Source organism: Spea bombifrons, chromosome 2 (assembly GCF_027358695.1).
Source record: "Spea bombifrons isolate aSpeBom1 chromosome 2, aSpeBom1.2.pri, whole genome shotgun sequence".
Lineage (NCBI taxonomy): Eukaryota > Metazoa > Chordata > Amphibia > Anura > Pelobatidae > Spea > Spea bombifrons.
Window position 1 is genome coordinate 42915249 of NC_071088.1, and position 20592 is coordinate 42935840.

The 20592-nt window shown below is 37.7% G+C and overlaps 1 protein-coding gene across 1 annotated transcript in view; it reads right to left on the bottom strand.

The window, feature by feature from the left end:
• Nucleotides 1–20592, bottom strand: part of PTPN22 (protein tyrosine phosphatase non-receptor type 22) — a 72176-nt gene that overhangs the window by 23056 nt on the left and 28528 nt on the right. Inside the window, exons 8-17 of the mRNA XM_053457639.1 lie at nucleotides 20154–20296; nucleotides 18084–18150; nucleotides 15043–15120; nucleotides 13952–14044; nucleotides 13463–13524; nucleotides 11236–11939; nucleotides 5258–5341; nucleotides 3031–3155; nucleotides 1324–1351; nucleotides 1051–1134 (exon numbers count right to left, since the gene is read on the bottom strand). Coding sequence (XP_053313614.1) covers nucleotides 1051–1134; nucleotides 1324–1351; nucleotides 3031–3155; nucleotides 5258–5341; nucleotides 11236–11939; nucleotides 13463–13524; nucleotides 13952–14044; nucleotides 15043–15120; nucleotides 18084–18150; nucleotides 20154–20296 — 1468 coding nt within the window. The remainder of the gene's footprint in view (nucleotides 1–1050; nucleotides 1135–1323; nucleotides 1352–3030; nucleotides 3156–5257; nucleotides 5342–11235; nucleotides 11940–13462; nucleotides 13525–13951; nucleotides 14045–15042; nucleotides 15121–18083; nucleotides 18151–20153; nucleotides 20297–20592) is intronic.

Sequence of the window (20592 nt, forward strand, 5' to 3'; positions counted from 1 at the left end):
AGGCTTTTGACACTGTCCCACATAGAAGACTTATCAATAAAATGCAATCCCTTAGTATTGTTGAATGGATCAGGCAACAGATGGTTGTAGTCAATGGAGTATATTCAGAGCAGGGTCTTGTTACCAGTGATGTACCTCAGGGACCCATTCTCTTTAATATTGTTATTAATATTTTTTTGCTGATGACACAAAGATTTTAAACAGGGTTGATGTTCCTGCATGGATAAGCCAAATGGCAAATGCTTTAAGTAACCTGGAAAAATGGTCAGAGCTGTGGCAACTGGCATTTAATGTGGATAAATGCAAAATAATGCACCTAGGGCATAAAAACCCAAGGGCAGAGTATAGAATATTTGATACTGTCCTAACCTCAACGTGTGAGGAAAGGGATTTAGGGGTGATTATTTCTGAGGACTTAAAGGTAGGTGGACAATGCAATAGAGCAACAGGGAATGCTAGCGGAATGCTTGGTTGTATAGGGAGAGGTATTAACAGTAGAAAGAAGGAAGTGCTCATGCCCTTGTACAGAAAACTGGTGAGATCTCAATTGGAGTAGTGTGGATATAGATATGTTGGCGAAAGCTCAGAGAAGGGCTACTAAAATGGTTTATGGATTTCAGGATAAAACTCTCCAGGAAAAAAAGGATCTTAACATATATAGCCTGTGACGGGAAATATAATTATATTACTTTACTGAAAGGTTAGTAAATGCATGTAATAGCCTTCCAGCAGAAGTGGTTTTTCAAATCCCAAATATTTTTTTAATGTCATTTTTTTCATATTTTTCTTACAGAATAATTTATTGTATATATTGTATATACTTATGACATAGAATTTGTTTGGGTACACTAAATGAGGAATAACTCAAGCAATAGGTGTGATATGTCCCAAATAGTTGAACAACATATATTTATTTTTAGTCTTACTTTCTAAAATTGGAGGCTACCTCTCCCCTCACTCGGTGTCATGAGGATTTCTTGAAAAGCATCTCAAACTTTATTCACATCTACACACAACTCGAGATGAACCTTTTAATACTTTTCTACTCACCACCAATTTCACTAGTTATTATAAACGAGTCCTCAGTTCTTTCTGGCAATGGAGGAGGAGAAGGTGATCTATGATGCAGTTCCTCTGGAATATAGTATTGAAGCAGAGAACTATCATAATTACAAAAAGTAAGATGCTGGCATGTCTAAAAACATCACCACAAATCAAATAGACCTTATTTATAACGTGAATTGTATTTTTTGTCAGGAAATGTGTTTGAAAATAAGAATTTATTAAACTAGCAGTCTGCTGATATACAGTATGTTAACTCACCCAACCTGAAACTCCTAACTTTCACGCTCTGGAAAAAAGATAACAGAAAAAATATAGCAAATTCTGGGAATTCTTAAACATTCAAAAACTGTACAATATGGCATTTTTATTTCTTGTTGTGCATATTAGCTAGGTACAAGCTGCTTTAAGAAAATATACATGAGTTAAACAATTTGGTGCTAGATCATTTTATTGGTATTGACTAGATAACTTCAGTCTACATTTGCCTGATCTATTTAAACATGCCAGTAGAGGGCACCGAACTGTGGATGCATTTGTTACCCACTACTCCCCATTAAACCATTCCAAATCATATCCCTCTCCATCTCTCTGCCGTCACAGCTATCCCAGTACCTCTACACTAAACCTTTATATGTGAAACCTACATGTATTTGCTCTGCTACTTCTGTCTCCCACATATTCTTCCCTATTCCTATCACTCTCAACCGCCAAACTTAACCAACATGCACAACCTAACCAATCTTATTCCTATCATCTCCAACCATAAACTCCCTCCCGTCTTTAACTGTGCCCTATGGAATGCCCGTTATGCAACAAACTCGCTTGTATACATGACATTTTTCTCTCCCATGCTTTTAACCTCCTAGCACTAACTGAAACCTGGATCCACTCCCATGACACTACCGCTTCTGCTGCACTCTCCTTCGGAGTACTACACTTCAGGCACACTCCTAGGCCTGATGGCAGAAAGGGTGGCGGTGTAGGCATCCTTCTCTCACCTCACTGCACCTTCCAGCATATACCAAGCCCTCCCTCTCCCAAATCTACCTGTTGTCTCCTGATCTCTCTCCATCTCTCATGTCCCGTATTACCATTATTATTGCTTAATCTTTCTAAAACTAAAGTCATTATTTTCCCTCCCTCCATCTCCACTCCACTACCTGAATTCTCTATCACCATTGACAACACGACTATCTCTCCTACTAACCAGGCCCTATGCCTTGGGGTCATCCTTGACTCGAACCTTTCCTTCATCCCTCGCCAGATCCTACCTAATAAACATCTCTCGTATCCGCCCATTCCTCACCCAAGAATCCACAAAAACTCTGGTTCATTCACTTATCATTTCTCGTCTTGACTACTGCAACACTCTTCTGGTTGGCATTCCACTGTCTCGACTCTCTCCTCTACAGTCTGTCCTAAATGCTGCTGCTAGGCTTATCTTCCTTGCACGTCGCTCCTCTTCTGCTTCCCCACTCTGTGAAACCCTCCACTGGCTCCCAATTACCTTTAGAATTAAATTTAAAATCCTGGTACTAACATATAAGGCCCTCCATAATACTGTTTATACATACCTCCATACATTTCTGCCCTCATAAGCAAATAATCTCCTACATTCTTCCCATGGGCTAAGGCTCTCCTCCTCACTTATCACCTCTTCCTTTTCCCGTGTACAAGATTTCACTCGAGCTGCCCCATATCTCTGGAATCTACTCCCAATGAACCTTCAGCATTCACCCTCCCTCCCAACGATCAAGAAACATCTCAAAATTCACTTCTTCAGAGAAGCATACCATCTTAGCTGCTAGAACTTCCTTGTCATTGATACAACCACCACACTACCTCTCACCCTTTCTCTGTGCCTCTGTCACCCCATTCCCTCAAGATTGTAAGCTTGCGAGCAGGGCTCTCTCCACCTAATGTATCGGTTATGTCATAATTTGGACACGGGAGTTCTTTTGTTACCTTACTACGTGTCATGAGGTTTGATTCAACAGGTTTACAAATAGATGCACCTCCCCATTCCAAAGAGGTTCCAATTTTCCCGTTAAATAATAGAGGATCCAGTTTTGGAGGCTTCTGTGTTGGTTCTGGAAAAAAATATAAGAAATCTTATTTTATAAGAAAAAGGTAGCTAAGCAAAAGCAACAAGCAGGGATGAATGATCCTTATATGCAGTCAAATTGAATCAAATTCAAATATTTTGTATGTTTCAAAGTTAATTGGCATTATTAAATATATATATATTACCTCTGTTTGTTTAAAAAGAAAGAAAAACCTGAAATAGCAATTCCTCCTGGGGTCTACTCATCTCCCAAGTTCTGGCAAGTGTCAGCATTACTAACAATTTATTAACTGTAACTGTTTGGATGTCCGATCACACGTGCAATTCTGCATTCAAACACTTGCAGTCTCACTGAGTGTCGTTACACCGGATCTATAGGAAGGAAGCAGCAATGGTCTCTCCTGGTAACAGGGGGCTTTAGACAGCTGGGAAATCTCCCAACCCTTCAAAAATATCTTAACACACTGATACATCCTAAGGGCCAACCTAATAAGTTTTCCGTGGACATATCAATACATCCAAAGTGGCATCAATAGGTTAAATGTCAACTTTATAAATAGAAGCAAATTATGAAAACGGTAATATTTATATAGTATTATTTAAAGTGCTATTTAAAAACCATCAGTGATATCAATGAGCATACCAGAAAATTAAAAGGCAATAAGTTACAAAAACACAAAGTACCATTCATGGAGTAAGAAATAAAAGAGAATCACACAAACAAATGAACACATATGAAATTGCATAGAAAGGCTCAAAACAGTGACAGCCAGTGGGTAATAGGAGTCGTTTGTCAGTAGGACAAATAGTTTTCTTTATTTTAACCACCTCCATCCTTCAAGGCATGTCACCAAGTTTATATTTTATTACGTGCTGCCCCATCACACACAGGATGGGTCGATAAATCTACAGGAATAGCCAAATGGTGGAAACTACTTCGAAGGTTGGAAGACCCGGACACAGAAACAGGAGTCTATTTATTATTCTGGGCACTTCTACAGAGTACACTTTTTGCTCTTACTGACCAGCTCAATACAATTTTTAATAATTCAACTCTTAAATAATCCCATTTTCCTGGACTCCATTTAAATGGCACCAGTCTGATAGTGACTCACTTGCACATATAATTATTTTTTAAAAAGTCAGCTTTTCTAAAATCTAAAACTTTTGTTTGTGTGTGTGGTGTTTGTTTATTAAACCACACAGACTGATGATCACTAGATCCCAAACTTTCACTTTAGCGAATGTTGTACAGTCATATCTGTTAACAAAGCACCATTTACGAACACAAAATCTAATATGGCCTCCTTCCAAGTTGGCTCCTCAACTACTTGTTTTAAAGATAATCCCAGTAGGAAGTATATAATATCTGCACTCCAGGCACAACCAGCTTCTGGTGTTCCAGTTCACATCAGGAAGATTAAAGTAACCCATGATTAGAACTTCCCCCTTCACTGTCTTTTTAGCTATTTCCTCAATTAGTAGATTATTCAGATCTTCTACTTGTTCAGGGGGTCTATAAATTACACCTACACAAGTTACTGTACGTTTCCCAAATTGTAATGTAAACCAAACTAACTATGTTCTTCTCGCCAACTTGTGCTAGGTTAGATATTGCAGTTCTTCACATATATGGCCACCCCTCCCCTTTCCTGCCCTCCCAACCTGAGCTTCCAGAGAGGCCAATTGCTCACACTTGCCACAGCAATATAGACCCAGGGACTGCGTTTCCCAGCATGCAAACACCATTAACTAATTACGCACTAAAAAAAGGAGAGAAAAAACAAAGTTAACCAAAACACACAATTTTTACAAACCCTTCAACTTTCTTACTGCAGGTTGAGTTACTATGAGCCTTACCTGAGTATTGTTTTTAAATATAATACATGATCCATTAGAGTAATTATACAGTGTTTACCCTTTCATTGCTGCAATCATATACCCTTTAATTTGGGATAGACATCAACAAATAGGTGGACTACGTATCATATCCCATTAATACATGACACTAGCTAGGACCATCACAGGATTGGCTGCTGAAGGCATCCCCATTTCAGATAAATATATTCAAAGGCTTACTTATTGTATTTGTATGAAAGATTCAAATTAGCGTTCACAGAAACTTACCACATTGATTGGCTACAATGAAGGATTCTGGAGTGCGTTCTGGCAAAGGAGGGGGCCTTTCGTCATCAAGGCTAAGAGGAACTCCTAATTTAATAGAACAAAAAAGTCTAGGTTATGCTATAGTGAATCTGACACATTTGCCTATTATTTTACCTGTTCAATACTAATCCTTGCACCTCAATACAGTAAGCAAACCTATTTCAAAACAATAATTCATGTGTATAGGAACCCACATTTAAGTGGTTATCACTGGGATCAGCCAACAAAAACTTTTGAATGTTTCCAGAGCTCACTACTATTCAGTTCTATTAACTAATGGTTGCCATAGACACAGATATTACATTAAACGCGTGCACGGCAAGCAAAATTTATTCAAACAGATTTTTTGTTTTGTTTTTGCCATGTTTGTTCTTGGACAACAAATTCTGTCAGCCACTTGGTACGCAGCTGAATTTCCCTAGTGTTAGAAAAAAAAATAATATAAAAAATAAGTACATAAGTAATATTAGAATAAAATTAAATTTTAGGGCACTGGACAGTAGGGAACTGGACATGGGCAGGCACTTCCAGCCTTATGGTACAGGACTGAATTTCCCCAATATTAAAACAAATAAAATAGTTGATCCCCTAGAGTAAGGAAGGAGTAAGAGCACTAGAACATCACTCATTTTTAATAAAGCCATCTGCTCCAACATGTTCTGGGAAGAGCTGTGTTCTTTTGGAGTTGAGAAAAGAGAAAACCTTCTCGCTTTGGACACTGGTGGATGGAAAAACAGGTGCTGGGCCACTAAGGATAGGCTTTCTGGTCCCAATAACTTACAGGGTCAGTCGTAGGATGTATTGTGTAATAATGCCTTGCATTCCTTTTTATATATATATATATAGGTGCCGATTTAAGTAGTTTACCAAAGGAGCTCACCAAAGAGAACAAGGAGAGGAACTTGGAAGCTCTCTTCAATCAATACTAAACAGTCAATAACTGCTGCCTACTGGTTACTATGTTTCTTCCACTATCATTCTACTCTCATCACCATAATTCTCTATCTATCATGTCCATAATTTTCTTGTTGCTATTCTTAATTTCATCTGTTATCAATAGAACTTTTGTCTCCCACCAGCCACCAACCTCCACACTATATCTGTATTGCTCCCACCTGCCCTTTCCCTCACTTTAACTCCTTACCCTCCAATTCACCAAACTCAATTTCTTTTGCCACATTTAACCAATTTACTCCTGTCACAGAAGATGGGGTTTGTGCTCTTCTTCATTTCCTTCCTTTCTAATCATACCTTCAGCTTCTCGCTCTCCAGTAACACTTCCCCTCCTCTCCCCCTCTATGTCGGGGTACCCCAAGACTCAGCTCAATGAACCCTTCTGTTCTGTCTTTACACTACCTCACATGGAAAACTAATCTCATCCTTTAGTTTTCAATACTTCAATACAATACTTTCAATACAGGTTTCTAGTTTACATGCACACTTAGAAGATTCTCAACAGCTGCCCTTATCCTCTGGAATGCCCTTTCACCCGGCCTATCCATCTTTCCCCCTGCCTTTGTTCCTTCAAAAAATCCCTTAAGACCCACTTTTTTAAAGACGCCTATGAACTTACACTTAAATGCTCTTACTCCTATATTCCTTTAGCTCACCTTTCCTAGTCCCTTTCCTGCAATACTAATACTAGTGTGGCTGGTCCATCCTTAACAGCGGCACTTTTGCCTCTTGTATAATGCACCCTAACTCCCTCTTTATTATAAACTCATTTGAACAGGGCCCTCCTAACCTGTCATTTCTGTATGTAATCTTGTTATGTTATACACTAATTGTTATGTACTGTCTACTTTTGTACAGTGCTATGTAATGTGATGGCGCTGAACAGTATAAAACAATAAATAATAATAAATGGAAAATTACTCGGTTCATACAGAAATTTAGGGTTAACAAATATCACATAACCCTTGTGAAATTTGAGCTTCAACCATCATGTATTTAGATTAAAAAAGTGAATTTGTTGGTTACTATTTGGTGTTTTGTTACAGTTGTCTGCTAAGAGGTTAAAAGGGGGGGTCAGATTGACACAGAATGTAATTAGTGTATTGGTGAAAGACCATAAAATTTATGACAAAAAATAAACGTTTAGTGAATGGAGAGATGACATTGAGAATTCCAAGCTGTGCTCATCATTACTTGTCTGATATGTACAAAATTGCAGAAACAATTGATAAAATCATATTAAAGTTCTAGTTAATTCATGAATTTAAAAGATTCTATTGAATACTTGAAAGCTCAGTGCAATGAGCAGGCTGGGGAGATTGCCAGAGTTCAAGAGGATGTGTCCATAATGCAAGAAGCATGGAACAGTACAGACTGGCTAGTAATAAGGCATTCATTAAGACGTTGTGAGATTGTGGCAATGAAAGAATAAAACAATGTTCTATCTGATAAATATATTCCGGAAAAGGATAAGTTGTGCAAATGTTGGAAAGATTGTCAGTTGATGATTGCTGAGCGAGATAAGTGGAGAAGTGATGTGACATGTTTATTCACAAAATACGATATTCTTAAGCAGAGAAGTAACAATTATTCCACCCAAATTGAGCAACTAAGCGCACAGATATCTGACTCCAAGCAATTAATTCAGCAATATTTGAAAGACAAAAAAGACAGAAAAATATTTTGCTGCCAAGATGTCTAAAGACATTGATCAATTATCAGGGGAGAATAGACGGTTATCCCAAATGCTTACTGCCAAGGTGGAATTAACTGACAGGAGCGAACCTACCCTGTCACCAAAACCGGTTAATGAGCCATCTACCCAACCAAAAGTAAGTGTATTTGAATCAGGAACAGCCACTCTTACAAAAATGAATGGTTTGATGGGGTAAATTGGAGTGGCCGGGTTCAAAGATAGGGCATAAGCACAGATTGACCAAAATAGAAAAAAAACACACTTCCCAAATGTGGCCTTGGGTGGTATCATTGTAATCAAAAGATGTTGCTAAACACATATTGGGGGAGTGACATGTACCAGGAGCTGTAAATTCACACCTGAAATACCAGCATTTGAAATACCTTGGGGTATCTAGTTTTCAAAAATATATGGTTAAATTTGCTGGCTTTAAATATACTCGGAATAGCACATGAGGCAGAATAACCAGATTTGTAAAAAAAAAATAGTTTTCAAATAGCAAAACACTACTTGTACTTATTGTCCTTATTTCTAAATTCAGGACAAATAGTATAATCTATTTAGCGGGTTTTTTCATTAGCTTTTTTGGACGAGTAAATGTTTTTTCAAATAAAAGTGAGAAAAAGGGTTTTTTTTCAATTTTTCATCATATTTTATTATTTTTTTATATGAAATTAGACGAAAAGCCCTTCTTGTCCTAAACAAAAAAAAAAAAAAAAAAAAAGCAATTTTTAACTTGTGTGGGCACTAGGGTGACCACATGTTGCGGATTGCCCAGGACAGTCCCGCAATGGGACTTCAAGTCCCGGGCACTCTCAATGCATCAGTGAGTGTGTATGAATTAATGAATTTGTGAGAATGCATTAATGAATATGTATAAATGATTTGTGTGAATGAGTGAGAGAATAAATGACTGTGTGAATGAATTATGTGAAAGGAAGTGTGAATTGGTGAGTGACTGTAAAAGTGTTTTTGTGTATCATAGATGTATAAGTGATTTGTGGAAAGGCAAATATGGCATAAGCAGGGTGTTTGAACCTTGGGGACCAAGATGGCACAGGCAGGGTGTTTATGGGGCAAAGATGTCACAGGCCAGGCTGTTTGGGGACAAAGTTGACTCATGCTGTGCTGTTTGGGGACAAAGATGGCAAGCCCCATGTGTGTTATCTGGGTGCTGGTCAGGTTATATGTGAGCAATGTGGACACCAGGGCTGGCTTTGGGGTGTTCAACCTGTGATCTATGCCTGTAATTTAAGGGGTTTCAGCTATACCTTTAATGCTGAGTTTTTATGTGATTTCCAATTGATCTATACTGGCAAAGCTGGGTTTGTGTGTTATTCTGTTGATCCATATCTGCTGTGCTATGTTTCCATACATTATTTATGTATACCTGGAAATACAGGGTTTGTATGTCTTATTCAGTTGATCAATACCTGCAGTGCTGTTTCCATGTGTTGTTTATTTAACCCCTTAATGACAAGACTGTTTCTTATTCGTAGTACATTGTGGGACAATGGCTCTTTTAACATTTTTCAGTGTTGCTGTTTAGCTGTGATTTTCTTCATTCTCATTTCGTGCACCCACACATATTATATATTGTTTTTTTTTCAGGACAAACAGGGCTTTCTTTATTTTTATTATATCATCTAATTTACTATAAAAGAAATCATAAAATATGGTGATTTTTTTGTTTTACTCATCTGCAAAAACTAATGAAAAAACCTGCTAAATAGATTCTACTATTTGTCCTGAGTTTAGAAACATCCAAGCAAGATTCAAAGCGGCCATTGCGTGGCCGTCAGTCTGCCTCCACCGGCTGCCGGCCACTAATGAAATTAAAGTGGCTGGTGTGCATGCACTGCGCCGCCCAATAGCCCTGCCACAGCTCTTCGTCCCACCCCTTTTGTGGTTGAATCCAGTACCTGCATTCAACCTGCAGGGGGAGCTCGAGAGTTCTCAAGAGGGTCTGGATAGTCTGGATTAATTTTTCTATTGTTGACGCCATCTTGTGAATGGCGGCAACGTCGTTTGCATGATGGCACTTGTGGTTGCTCTTCGGAGCAATCACAAGGCTATAGGGGTAGGGGGGTTGTGTTGCTACATGCCTCGATATCGAGGCATGTCAGCAACACCATTTATGCTTAGGAAGCGATTCCGATCGCTTCCTTACCTGTTTAAGCCTGCCGCCGCGATCTTTGATGATTGGTGCGGCGGCAGGCTTAAACAGGTAAGGAAGCGATCGGAAGGGCTTTCCTCCCCGGATCCATGGTCAGCCTCACTTGTGAGGCTTCCGTGGATGCAGCAAAGCCGCCGGTCACGGCAAAAACGCATACGGGCTTTTTCGTTATCACGTTGCACTTGCACGGGCTTTGTCGTTAAGGGGTTAATCTATACCTTCAGTACTGAATTTCCAGTTGTTCTATACCTGCAATGCTGGGTTTGTGTGTCCTGTAGATCTACACCTGCAATGCTATGCTTCCATACATTATTTAAGTATACCTGCAAATACAGGATTTGTATGTCTGATTCTGATTCAGTGTGGCAAATATTTTTTTTAAAATGTTTGCAGTAACAAATGTTTTGATTCCATTATGTCTAACGTATTTAATTTATTATGGCCTTTTAACACTTTTGCTTTCTGGCATTTTAATACTAATAATGCGATAAAAAGAATGTTTTATAGTTATTTGTATGGCAAATAGTGTGACTCGAGTATGTATAAAGGGTGCGTGTGGGTACAAGGGCTCAACCGTGAGATAAACTATATGGGGCTGGTCTCCAAATCTTTTCAGGGCTGCTTTTTTTTCCCAGTCGGGCCCTGTGTAGGCCCTCCTGGATGGAGCTCTGTAAAAAGCAGCCATTTCTTAGGCCTGCCTCTCAGAAGTCTTGCATGAATGAATCTTAATTTTTTTAAAAAAAGTTTTGTTCATTTTCATTTGATTAATTGGGGATCCTCCTAGTTATCTGACATTTGTACAATGGCACAAAACTAGCAAATATCTTAAAAATAAAATTCAAAAGAATTTTAGGGAATTAAACCTTTTTGAGGTATTTTCATATGCTGTTGACAAGCAAATATGAAATGCTACCCTGCATTATATGTAAATGAGTAATCGATTATCTCCTGTAAGTTTATATATCCCACATTCAGCCGAGCTGCACCTTACACGTGGTATTCAGCAACATGTAAAATGTATGTGTGTTTCTTAAAAATGGCTAATATGGCAACTATACCTACAACTATATAGACTGAAAACCAAAATGGGCAGAAATGCAAAATAGTACTTACGCTCTCTGCATTTGTCTGCAGAAGTTATATTGGTGTGAGGCACAGGAGCAGTACCAGAAGGTAGTAATTCCATGTTTAGTGTATTAGTTGGTAGCTTAGCTACATCAGGGTATGATGCTACCACATAGAAATTGGCAAACTTTGGAGATCCCGGGTCAGAAGACGAAGATGATGGTGAGAAGTAAGGGTCTTCAGTCAAACGTATATAAGCATGTGTGCTAGGGACAGTACTAATATTACCCAAAGAGCCAGTGATTTCACAACGAAGGCATTCTCTAACATGACCTCTTGGATTATTAAACATATGGGAATCTGAAGCTGCTGAATCTGATACGTATCTGTTCTTTAGCAGTTCAAATGGTGACGATTTGGTTTTTATTAATGGTTGATGCCCACTGTAACTTCTCGTATCACCAGAGTGTGCTTTGAAGAGGAGGTCATTGGAATTAACATTTCCAAATTGTGTATCTTGCTGTTTACATGGCTTCAAACTTGATAGAGCATCAGGTACATCTTCAAATGGTCTAACTGGGTCAGATTGCTGGTTGGTAGAAGTAGTACAAGTTCCAGATTTGGATATGAATGAGGTCTGAATTCCATTACGAAGCTTTACTACTGGGCTACAGGATATTGGACAAAATCCAGCAGAGTTTTGGAAAATCTCCTCTTGTGGCGACAGTTCAACTTTGCTTTGATCTGTGTAACTATAATATATTTGAATGTTATTTCTAGACACAGGTTACTCACTTGTACATTAAACTATAATAATACAAATTTGAAATACATTTAACAATGCAACAACTACATACTTATGTATCCTAGTTCAGGAACTGTGGTACAGAGAACAAAAATGTGAATGCCTCATGGCTCTGTTTTATATCCCTAGATTAAAGATTTCCAACTCACCACCAGATTGTGGGTACAGATGTTATATCTAACAAATAGCAATATACAGCCTGGCCAGGAACAAAAGAAGAAATATTTTTTGCAAAAGGTTGTGTCAATTACCAGGTAGAAATATAGAGAGCACCTTTGGTTTTGTCACAGCTGCACCTATGTGAGCACTGTAATTAATTATTGAACTATCCCCAGTGAAAACATTTTTTTCATGAAGTCACAGATTTCTAGTTTCAAGCGGGATGATTAAAAACCCCACAATCACAAAGCTTTATTTAGTCTCCCTGCATGCACCACAGCACTTAGATGTCGGAGTGGAGGTAAATGTATTGTCGGTGGAACAGCTGTCTAAAAACACCTTACTAAGGATACAGTATAGCTTTAAAAGTAACCACTACGTGTGACACCATTAATTGTGTGAGTTTCAAGTCTTAAAATTACTGCAATCCACAAAAAACACTTGAAATTCTATTTTTGATTTGGATAACCCTATGGGTATCATAAGGATGAGCATTTGCTTAAGAACTAAATACTTTGTTGATATGTTCCTTTTTAAGAGGAATCCTAGTGCAAACATTATAGATGTTGTTTCCTCACCAAAGTATCCAGTGGCAAGCTTCACTTTTTTCAGTTTGCACTGGAAACCCACATATATATTTTTTAAACCAGGTAACTCTTTGATATTTTTGATAATGATTGGTATATTCAAATGCACAGTATATTAAGACATTTGAGATATACATGAGAAAATGAGAACAAAGACACACATGAAATACAGTTACGTATTTTGGCAGTGGTGTAACACAAAATCCTGGCACCCCTACAAAGTGTATTCAGGGGTCCCTACTCATTTATGTATCCTGTTTTGGATCAAATTAGCTGTCTTGGATGATGTTATTGAACATATAACAACTAGTGTTCATTTAATTGCACTTATATTATGGAGCAAATAAACACAATATTACTCAAATTATGAATCAATTATATGCTAACACACACCTTGTGCGTGTATGGTAATAAAGTATTATAGATGTTATTTAGCAGATGAAGTCCAGTTTCAAAGGTCTCTTTTCTGCACCATGAAGACTTTGGGTTTCAGAAGAACTGTAGAGGCAGGGGACTGTGGTACGGCCCTGTATTTTGCATCACAAACTAAAGCGCAGTCTTTCCAATGTATTTTAATTTCTCAAGAAAATCTTTCTCAACATAAAGTTACTTGAATTTTGCCTCTTGAATTATAAAATGTTGAACTGTATTTACTTGATGTCTTTTTTTAATCTTATTTAACACTGTAATGTAATGTTTTTGTAATAACAGGGTTTGCACTTACCCATGTGCCAGGTTAACTGAAGGTAATGCAGGTGACGAATTGGAGGAATGAGTTTGCCTTACCTATAAAAGAAATAGGTATTATCGTCTTTGCAGATTTTTCTGATTTTTAGATAATTTAACCTTATGTAAATGTATGCACTGGTTCAAAGAAAAGTCTGTTCAACAAAAGCCTGGACTAGCCATCTGGCACACCAGGCAAATGCCTCTAACCATTGATGCCCCATACACACCCGATCTGCCACTTCCGCTGCAGAATATGGCCTTCAGCTTGATTTGTCCAGCGCTATACTACGTGAGTATAAAAATGTAGCATGCTGCCATGCATATCCAGCTGTTGACCTCACCCACATCATCAGACTGGACTATAAAAAGTGCCAGCGCCGTCTAGTCCAGCCAAGCCTATGTATAATTATTTTAATCCTATGAAATGTCAGAATGAGCACCAATACCATGTGAGGGCTTGGGTCACTTAAAAAGTATAACTTACTTCTGACATAGGAGAGCAATTTTCTGCATTGATCCGTTCAAGTTCTTTATTGAATAGTTGGACCACAGCATGGTAGACTAATTCATACTGTTCCTGTAAAAAATTAAGAAAAAATGTATTATACATTATAAGCTTGTGAGCAGGGCCCTCTTTACCTAACATATCGGTTTGTCTTAGTCTGTCAATTCAAGTTTTGTCATACCCTATTGAAGACAGCCCTGATTATATTGTTGGCGCTATATAAATAATAAAATAATAATAATATTAATACAACTGTACAAATATCATTAGAAAACTCATTTTGCTTAATTTTGAAATTTACTGAACAAAGGAAGGGGATTTGTGTGAGCCCTTTCATCTAGAGGCTGTTAAAATAATGTTAAATATACAAAACTAAGCCTACAATATTTCAGACTTTCTGCATTAACTGGAGCCCAGTGATCTAATTACAGGTACATGTTGTCCTTGTCTAGATTGCCCTTAGGGCAGGTCAAGCAGAGCTCTCACTCAAGCTTCATGCTTGTGCTCTCTGCAGAGCGTCATATCCCAGCGCTCTGCTTTTTTCAGACCTGTGGTGACTTCAAGCAGAGCCACTGTTGCAAGCACATGTTACTGTTAAGAGCCCTCTTCAGTTGGAGGTGGGGACCCATCACGAGGCAGTTGCCCTGTGGCCAGTAAGGGCCTGAGCATGTCTAAGAATTAAATATTCCTAGTTACAGACATGTATTTCTTTATGAGATATACTTTAACTGGTCCCTTAAAACCACTACAACAAAGATAGGTGCAGATTCTACCGTATGGAAATTAAACTGTTTTATTTCCATATTATTGCAAGCTAATTCTATACACCATAGTTTCTAGTTTTATACCAGCATGATATAGTGTTAAGTAGAAGAGGGCAGATAGTAATGCTAGAATTTTTTTACAGAAAGGCTAGTAGATGCCAAGAATGGTCTTCCAGTGGCAGTAGTACATAAAAACGCAAAAAAATTGGTCACAGTACACTTCTTTCTGAATTAAATGACTACAATTACTATATATACTTTGGGTCTGCATCTTTGTGCATAATCTTTCTGAATGTGACAACATACCTTGGTCTGGACAAGTGAATACCTCTGAGTTCTCATTTCCTGAATGATGCAATAAACACTGAAGTTCATTGGAATAATCTAAAAAAGAAATAATAACAACAACTTAATGGAATTACAAAAGGAAAGCCGTTTGATTTTGACTGCTGCATAAGAACATCTAGATGAATGATAATAGGAGTAATAAACCTGATACCATGCTAAACTTGACATTAAAGAGTAACTTAAATCTGTGCAGTTTATAAAATCCAATTAAATCAATTTATTATATATTTTGTTTTCAAGCAGCTAATTTGAACAAATTCAATTTTAAGTGAACTATTTTACAATAGGCAAAATTGAGATCTGTTGTGTTTTATCTTTAAATAAGCATAAATATATTCTCTCCTGATGTTGCCTCTTTATCCTCCCACCACCCTCCTACCAAAAGTCTGTCAGCTTCTATGACAAGCATACCTGGGAACTCTCTGGGTTTGCCCTGGAGATTGCCGGGTGAGCGCTGCTTCTCCGGTTCTCTGGGTCAAGCCCTGGGTCAAGACCCGAATCCTCCGGGTCACGGGAGCGGGGTCTTGACATGCCCGCAAGGGAAGGCTCCAGGTAGCGGTAGCCCAGAAGTTCCCAGGTATGATGACAAGGCAGTAAGACCCCGGACAAATCACTATTTCAAGGGAGCCCACTGGTGAGTTGGGTAGCTCCACAAGGTCCAGACCTACCACTCTAGGTGTGTTTAATATTCCTGCTTGTGCTGACAGTAGGACTGTGATACAAGTCCTCTCTAAGAATTCACTGAAATAGTGGAGATTGCATTAAATATCTATGCCTTTGGAATAGGCAGATGTTTTATTAGCGGAAGAAAATATAGATCTGGATAACTTAAAAGCAAAACATTAAAAAATATTGTAGATAATAAATGTTTCATAGTGCTAGATTCAACTGCAAATTTATACTTGATGTGTCAGTTTTCGCTTAACCCCATAAGGACAGAGCTATTTTTTATTCTTTGTGCCCTTTGTTTCATATTTCTGCAGTGCTCATGTTTAGCTGTAATTTTATTCTTTCTCATTTACTGTACCCACCCAAATACGGTTTTTGTCATGACAAAAAGAGGTTACATTAGATACAATTATTTTGGTCATATGTGTACTATAACACAAATCTAAAATATGGTAAAAAATTTAGATAACTGACTTTTATTTGAAAAAATCTTTTACTCATATACAAAAGTTAATGAAAAAAAAGCCTGCTAAATAGAGTGTAATATTTGTCCTGAGTTTACAAATACCCATTTTTTACAGTAAAAGTAGCATATTGCTATTTCAAACTAATTTTTCATATCTTGTCATACTGCTCCATGTCCTATTTGGGACATCTATGAAGCCAGTGTTGCTTCAGGCTGACTCAGCTGTTGCTTGACAAACTGCCTTACTTCTCTGTTACCATGGTTACTCACATGATTGTTAAGAGCCAACCTCTATTTTAGGCTATTTTAGCAGCTCAGTCCATTTCCTCCTTGCTTGTGTTTATTTCCTGTTACCAAGTTCACTCCATTGTATTTGTGTTCCTGTGTATTACCTGGATTCGTAAGACTACTCTCCTGACTTCTGTACTCTGACTTTGCTGACCTCCGTCAGCCTATATTTTTAGGCTGACTCAGCTGTTGCTTAACCAGCTGCTTACTTCTCTGTTAGCACAGTTACTCACCTGTCATCAGCCGATCTCTTACAGGCAATTTTACCAGCAAGCCCCATTTCCTCCATGCCCTTGTGTTCGTTTCCTGTTACCAAGCAAACTCTGTGTTCTGGTTTCTGTACCCTGACTTCGTTGACCTTCATATTGCTGACCTGGCTAGTCTGATTAGCCCCTCTGTTTATTGACTCTGGCTTGTTATTTGGACTTTGTTTTTGGTTCACAATTCTCGTATTCTATCTGGCATCTTAATAAATGTTTTTGCATTTTACCTTTTTGTGTCTGTCCCGTTGCTTGTCCCTTACAGTTCAAATTACCCCCACCAAACCATATATGTTCAAAAACTAGACACCCAAAGGTAGTATTTTAACTCTTTCCATGCATGAATTCTAATACCAGCCTTTGTCAAACTTTGTGGTAGTGAGAAGTTTTTTTTCTCACACATTTTATTTTTGATATGAAGTTACAGCTTCTGGTATATGTCACTGTCAAACAACACCCCAATATGCGTTCAGCAACATCTACATATGTACATATATATATATATATTAATATATACACATATATTAATATATACATATATATATATAAATATACATATATTAATATATACATATATATACATATATTATATGTATATATATATATATATATATATATATATACATACATATATTTGGATTTTTTTGCTGGAACTGGATGGTTCCCCTGTTGGTCACATCAGTGAGGAAATTTTTTCACATGTTATCACATTTATATTTATTTCTATTTGTTTCTTATCATTATTTTTATTTATTTATTTTACCAATCACATTGTGATTAGTATGCTGCGCTCCATTGACTTGCATGGTTGAATACAATACCTGTATTAAAAATGCAAGGGAAGCTCTGGAGAGATCCTCTTGGGAACTTGTTTAATTTTTTAAAGGGCACTGCCATCTTACGAGCGTCAAATCTCGCTATGGCACTTTTGAAGTGGGTTTTCATTGTCGCTGAATGCTTTTATATCCAGGCATTTCAGTGACACCGGTTAAGCTTAGGAGATGATTGCTGATATCCTTCTTACTTCTTTTAATATGCCATATGTTGATGCACTGAAGAGAGATCAGATGGGGCAGCTGTAGTAGTTTTCCGTTTGGGAGAAGAAAGTGATTTTAGATTGCCTTCTAAATCCGTTTAAACTCATGACGTGCCAGGCACGTCAACTGTTACCAAGGGGTTAAAATTCGTTTTAGTGAATAGTTCCATATACATTTAATTGCCTCTTTACTACTATATGATTGCCTCTTTACTACTATATAGTAAAAAAATAAATGATGTACTGGCAAAGGAAGCTTAGTTGCAGCTTGAAACTTTACCTTATCTTTTAGGAGTCTCCACACATAATCAATTGCACAAATAACCCCAGTTCTTCCACAGCCAGCACTAAAATAAAGAGAGTAAGGCTACGATGAACGCAAATGTACACAATTCTGATCATGGACACCTGAATTTAAATATTCTGCATATTCTGTGTTTCAAAACCTCATCTTACAATACTACATCAGTACAGATTTTAGGGATCACTTTACCTGAGTTAAGTTTGTTTCATTTGTATCATTCACTCATACTCTGCCAATAATAAGACACATTTCAGTTATAGAATACCTGGCAGGTATTTTTGTATTCATTTTTGCTCAGATGATCACACACTCACATCCCTTCACACAATTTTTATGTCAAGTTTAATCCATTTACTATTATACCCCATCTATTTCATGTATATGAACCACCGACAAATTATTTATATTTTTGGTCATTATGTCATTATGTATGTATTTTTTATGTACTTTTTAATATGTCATTATGCCAGTAGGTGCTTTGAATAAAATCTTTAATAGTTATGACACACATGCATATACCATATACACTGTACTTTTAAGATCGTTTAGGAATATAAACTAGGGGAGAGGAAACTATTCTATTAGAGACAGGTCTTTTAGAATATTTAAGTTTTAGAATACCATATAGCACCTTGCAAAAGTAGTCAAACCCCTTGGCATTTTTCCTATTTTGTTGCATTACAACCTGCAATTAAAATGTTGTTGGGGGGTTTGTATCAGTTGATTTACCAAACATGCCTACCACTTTGAAGCTGCAAACTATTTTTATTGTAAAACAAACAGGAAATAAGACCAGAAACTCTTTTTAGAGCCATCTTTTGCACCAAATACAGCTGCAAATCTATTGGGGTACATCTTGAAAAGCTTGGCACATCTAGCCACTGGGATTTTTGCCCATTCTTCAAGGCAAAACTTCAGTAACTCGTTCAAGTTGGTTGGGTTCCACTGGTGTACAGCAATCTTTAAGTCATACCACAGATTCTCTGTTGGATTGAGGGTTTTGACTCGGCCATTCCAAGACATTTAAATGTTTCCCTTTAAACCACTCAAATGTTGCTTTAGAAGTATGCTTAGGGACATTGTCCTGCTGGAAGGTGAACCTCCGTCCCAATCTCTGGAAGACTGAAACAGGTTTCCCTCAAGAATTTCCCCGGGGTGATGAGAGGTGTTGGGTTTGTGCCAGACATAGCATTTTTCCTTGATGGCCAAAAAGCTAAATTTAAGTCTCATCTGACCAGAGACCTACAATGCCGTCCAGGCCGCATCCACCGATCTGTTGAAGGAGTGATGGTGGTGGGGGTGTCCTGTGGTCCAATGAAGCAGGAGAGCAGACCAGGGGGCAGGATAAGCGGTGGCGGACAGGTCACCATTGACTATAGGTATAGGGGCTGGGGGATGAGTCAGGCTTTGGTGGGCTATTTAACCCTCCAGCACTGATCCATCATTGCTTGATTGTTCAAGTCCCTTTCCGGTTTTCCCATACCTCCTTGCTGGATACTTGTTTTTCGAATTCTATGGACCTTGGCTTGCTTAACGGACTTTGCTGATTCTCTCTGCCCCAGACCACGGATTTCTGTATGGTACTGATTTTGCCTTTTCTTATTGCACAGTGGAATAAAACCATTGCTGTTATACCCTGGTTTGCTTCTGCTACTACTCTCTGCGCTGTGCTCCAACCCCTACACACCTGACAGTACCTTCTTCCATATGTTTGGGGAGTCTCTCACATGCCTTTAGGCATACAGCAAACATGTTTGGTTTGCTATTTTTTATCTTCATTCAATTGGTTACACCAGGTCTTATTTAGGGGCTTCATAGCACCACTTTTTTTTTTTTTTTTATAAAAAAGTTATTTTCACCAAGTGAATAAAAATCAATTTTAGTTCCAGGTTGTAATGCAAAAAAAAATAGGAAAAATGCCAAGGGGGTGAATACTTTTGCAAGCCACTGTATTAATCTTTCAATTAAGTCAAGACTCTTTTACTTATTAATTTATGTATAATATATTTCATTATATAAATCATCATTCCAATAAAAAATCCTTACCTGCAGTGGACACATATTGGTGGACTATCATCTTGCTGGAGCTGACTAATGTCTTTTATCAGGTTCAAAATATATTCGGTAGAGGAGGGAACATCATGGTCTGGCCAGTTCTTATAATGAAGTTGGTGAACAATTCTTATCTCCTAGATGTAAGTGGAACAAGCGCCAAAACATGAATCCTATGACGTCTGTTAAATATTCAGTAATATAAGGATAAATAAAATTACCAGTCCCAGAGGTGTTTAAAATCATTAAGAAACACCCTTAGTTACTAGAGTTGTAAGGGTAACTCTTACATTTGACATAAAACCAAAATTGAATCCGACATGGAAATTAATTTAACATTACACACATCTGAAGCGACAACCCTGTCCCTGGTTCACAATTAGAAAATGTGGCCATTCAAAATTCTCAAAAGACATTTAATTTCATATATGCA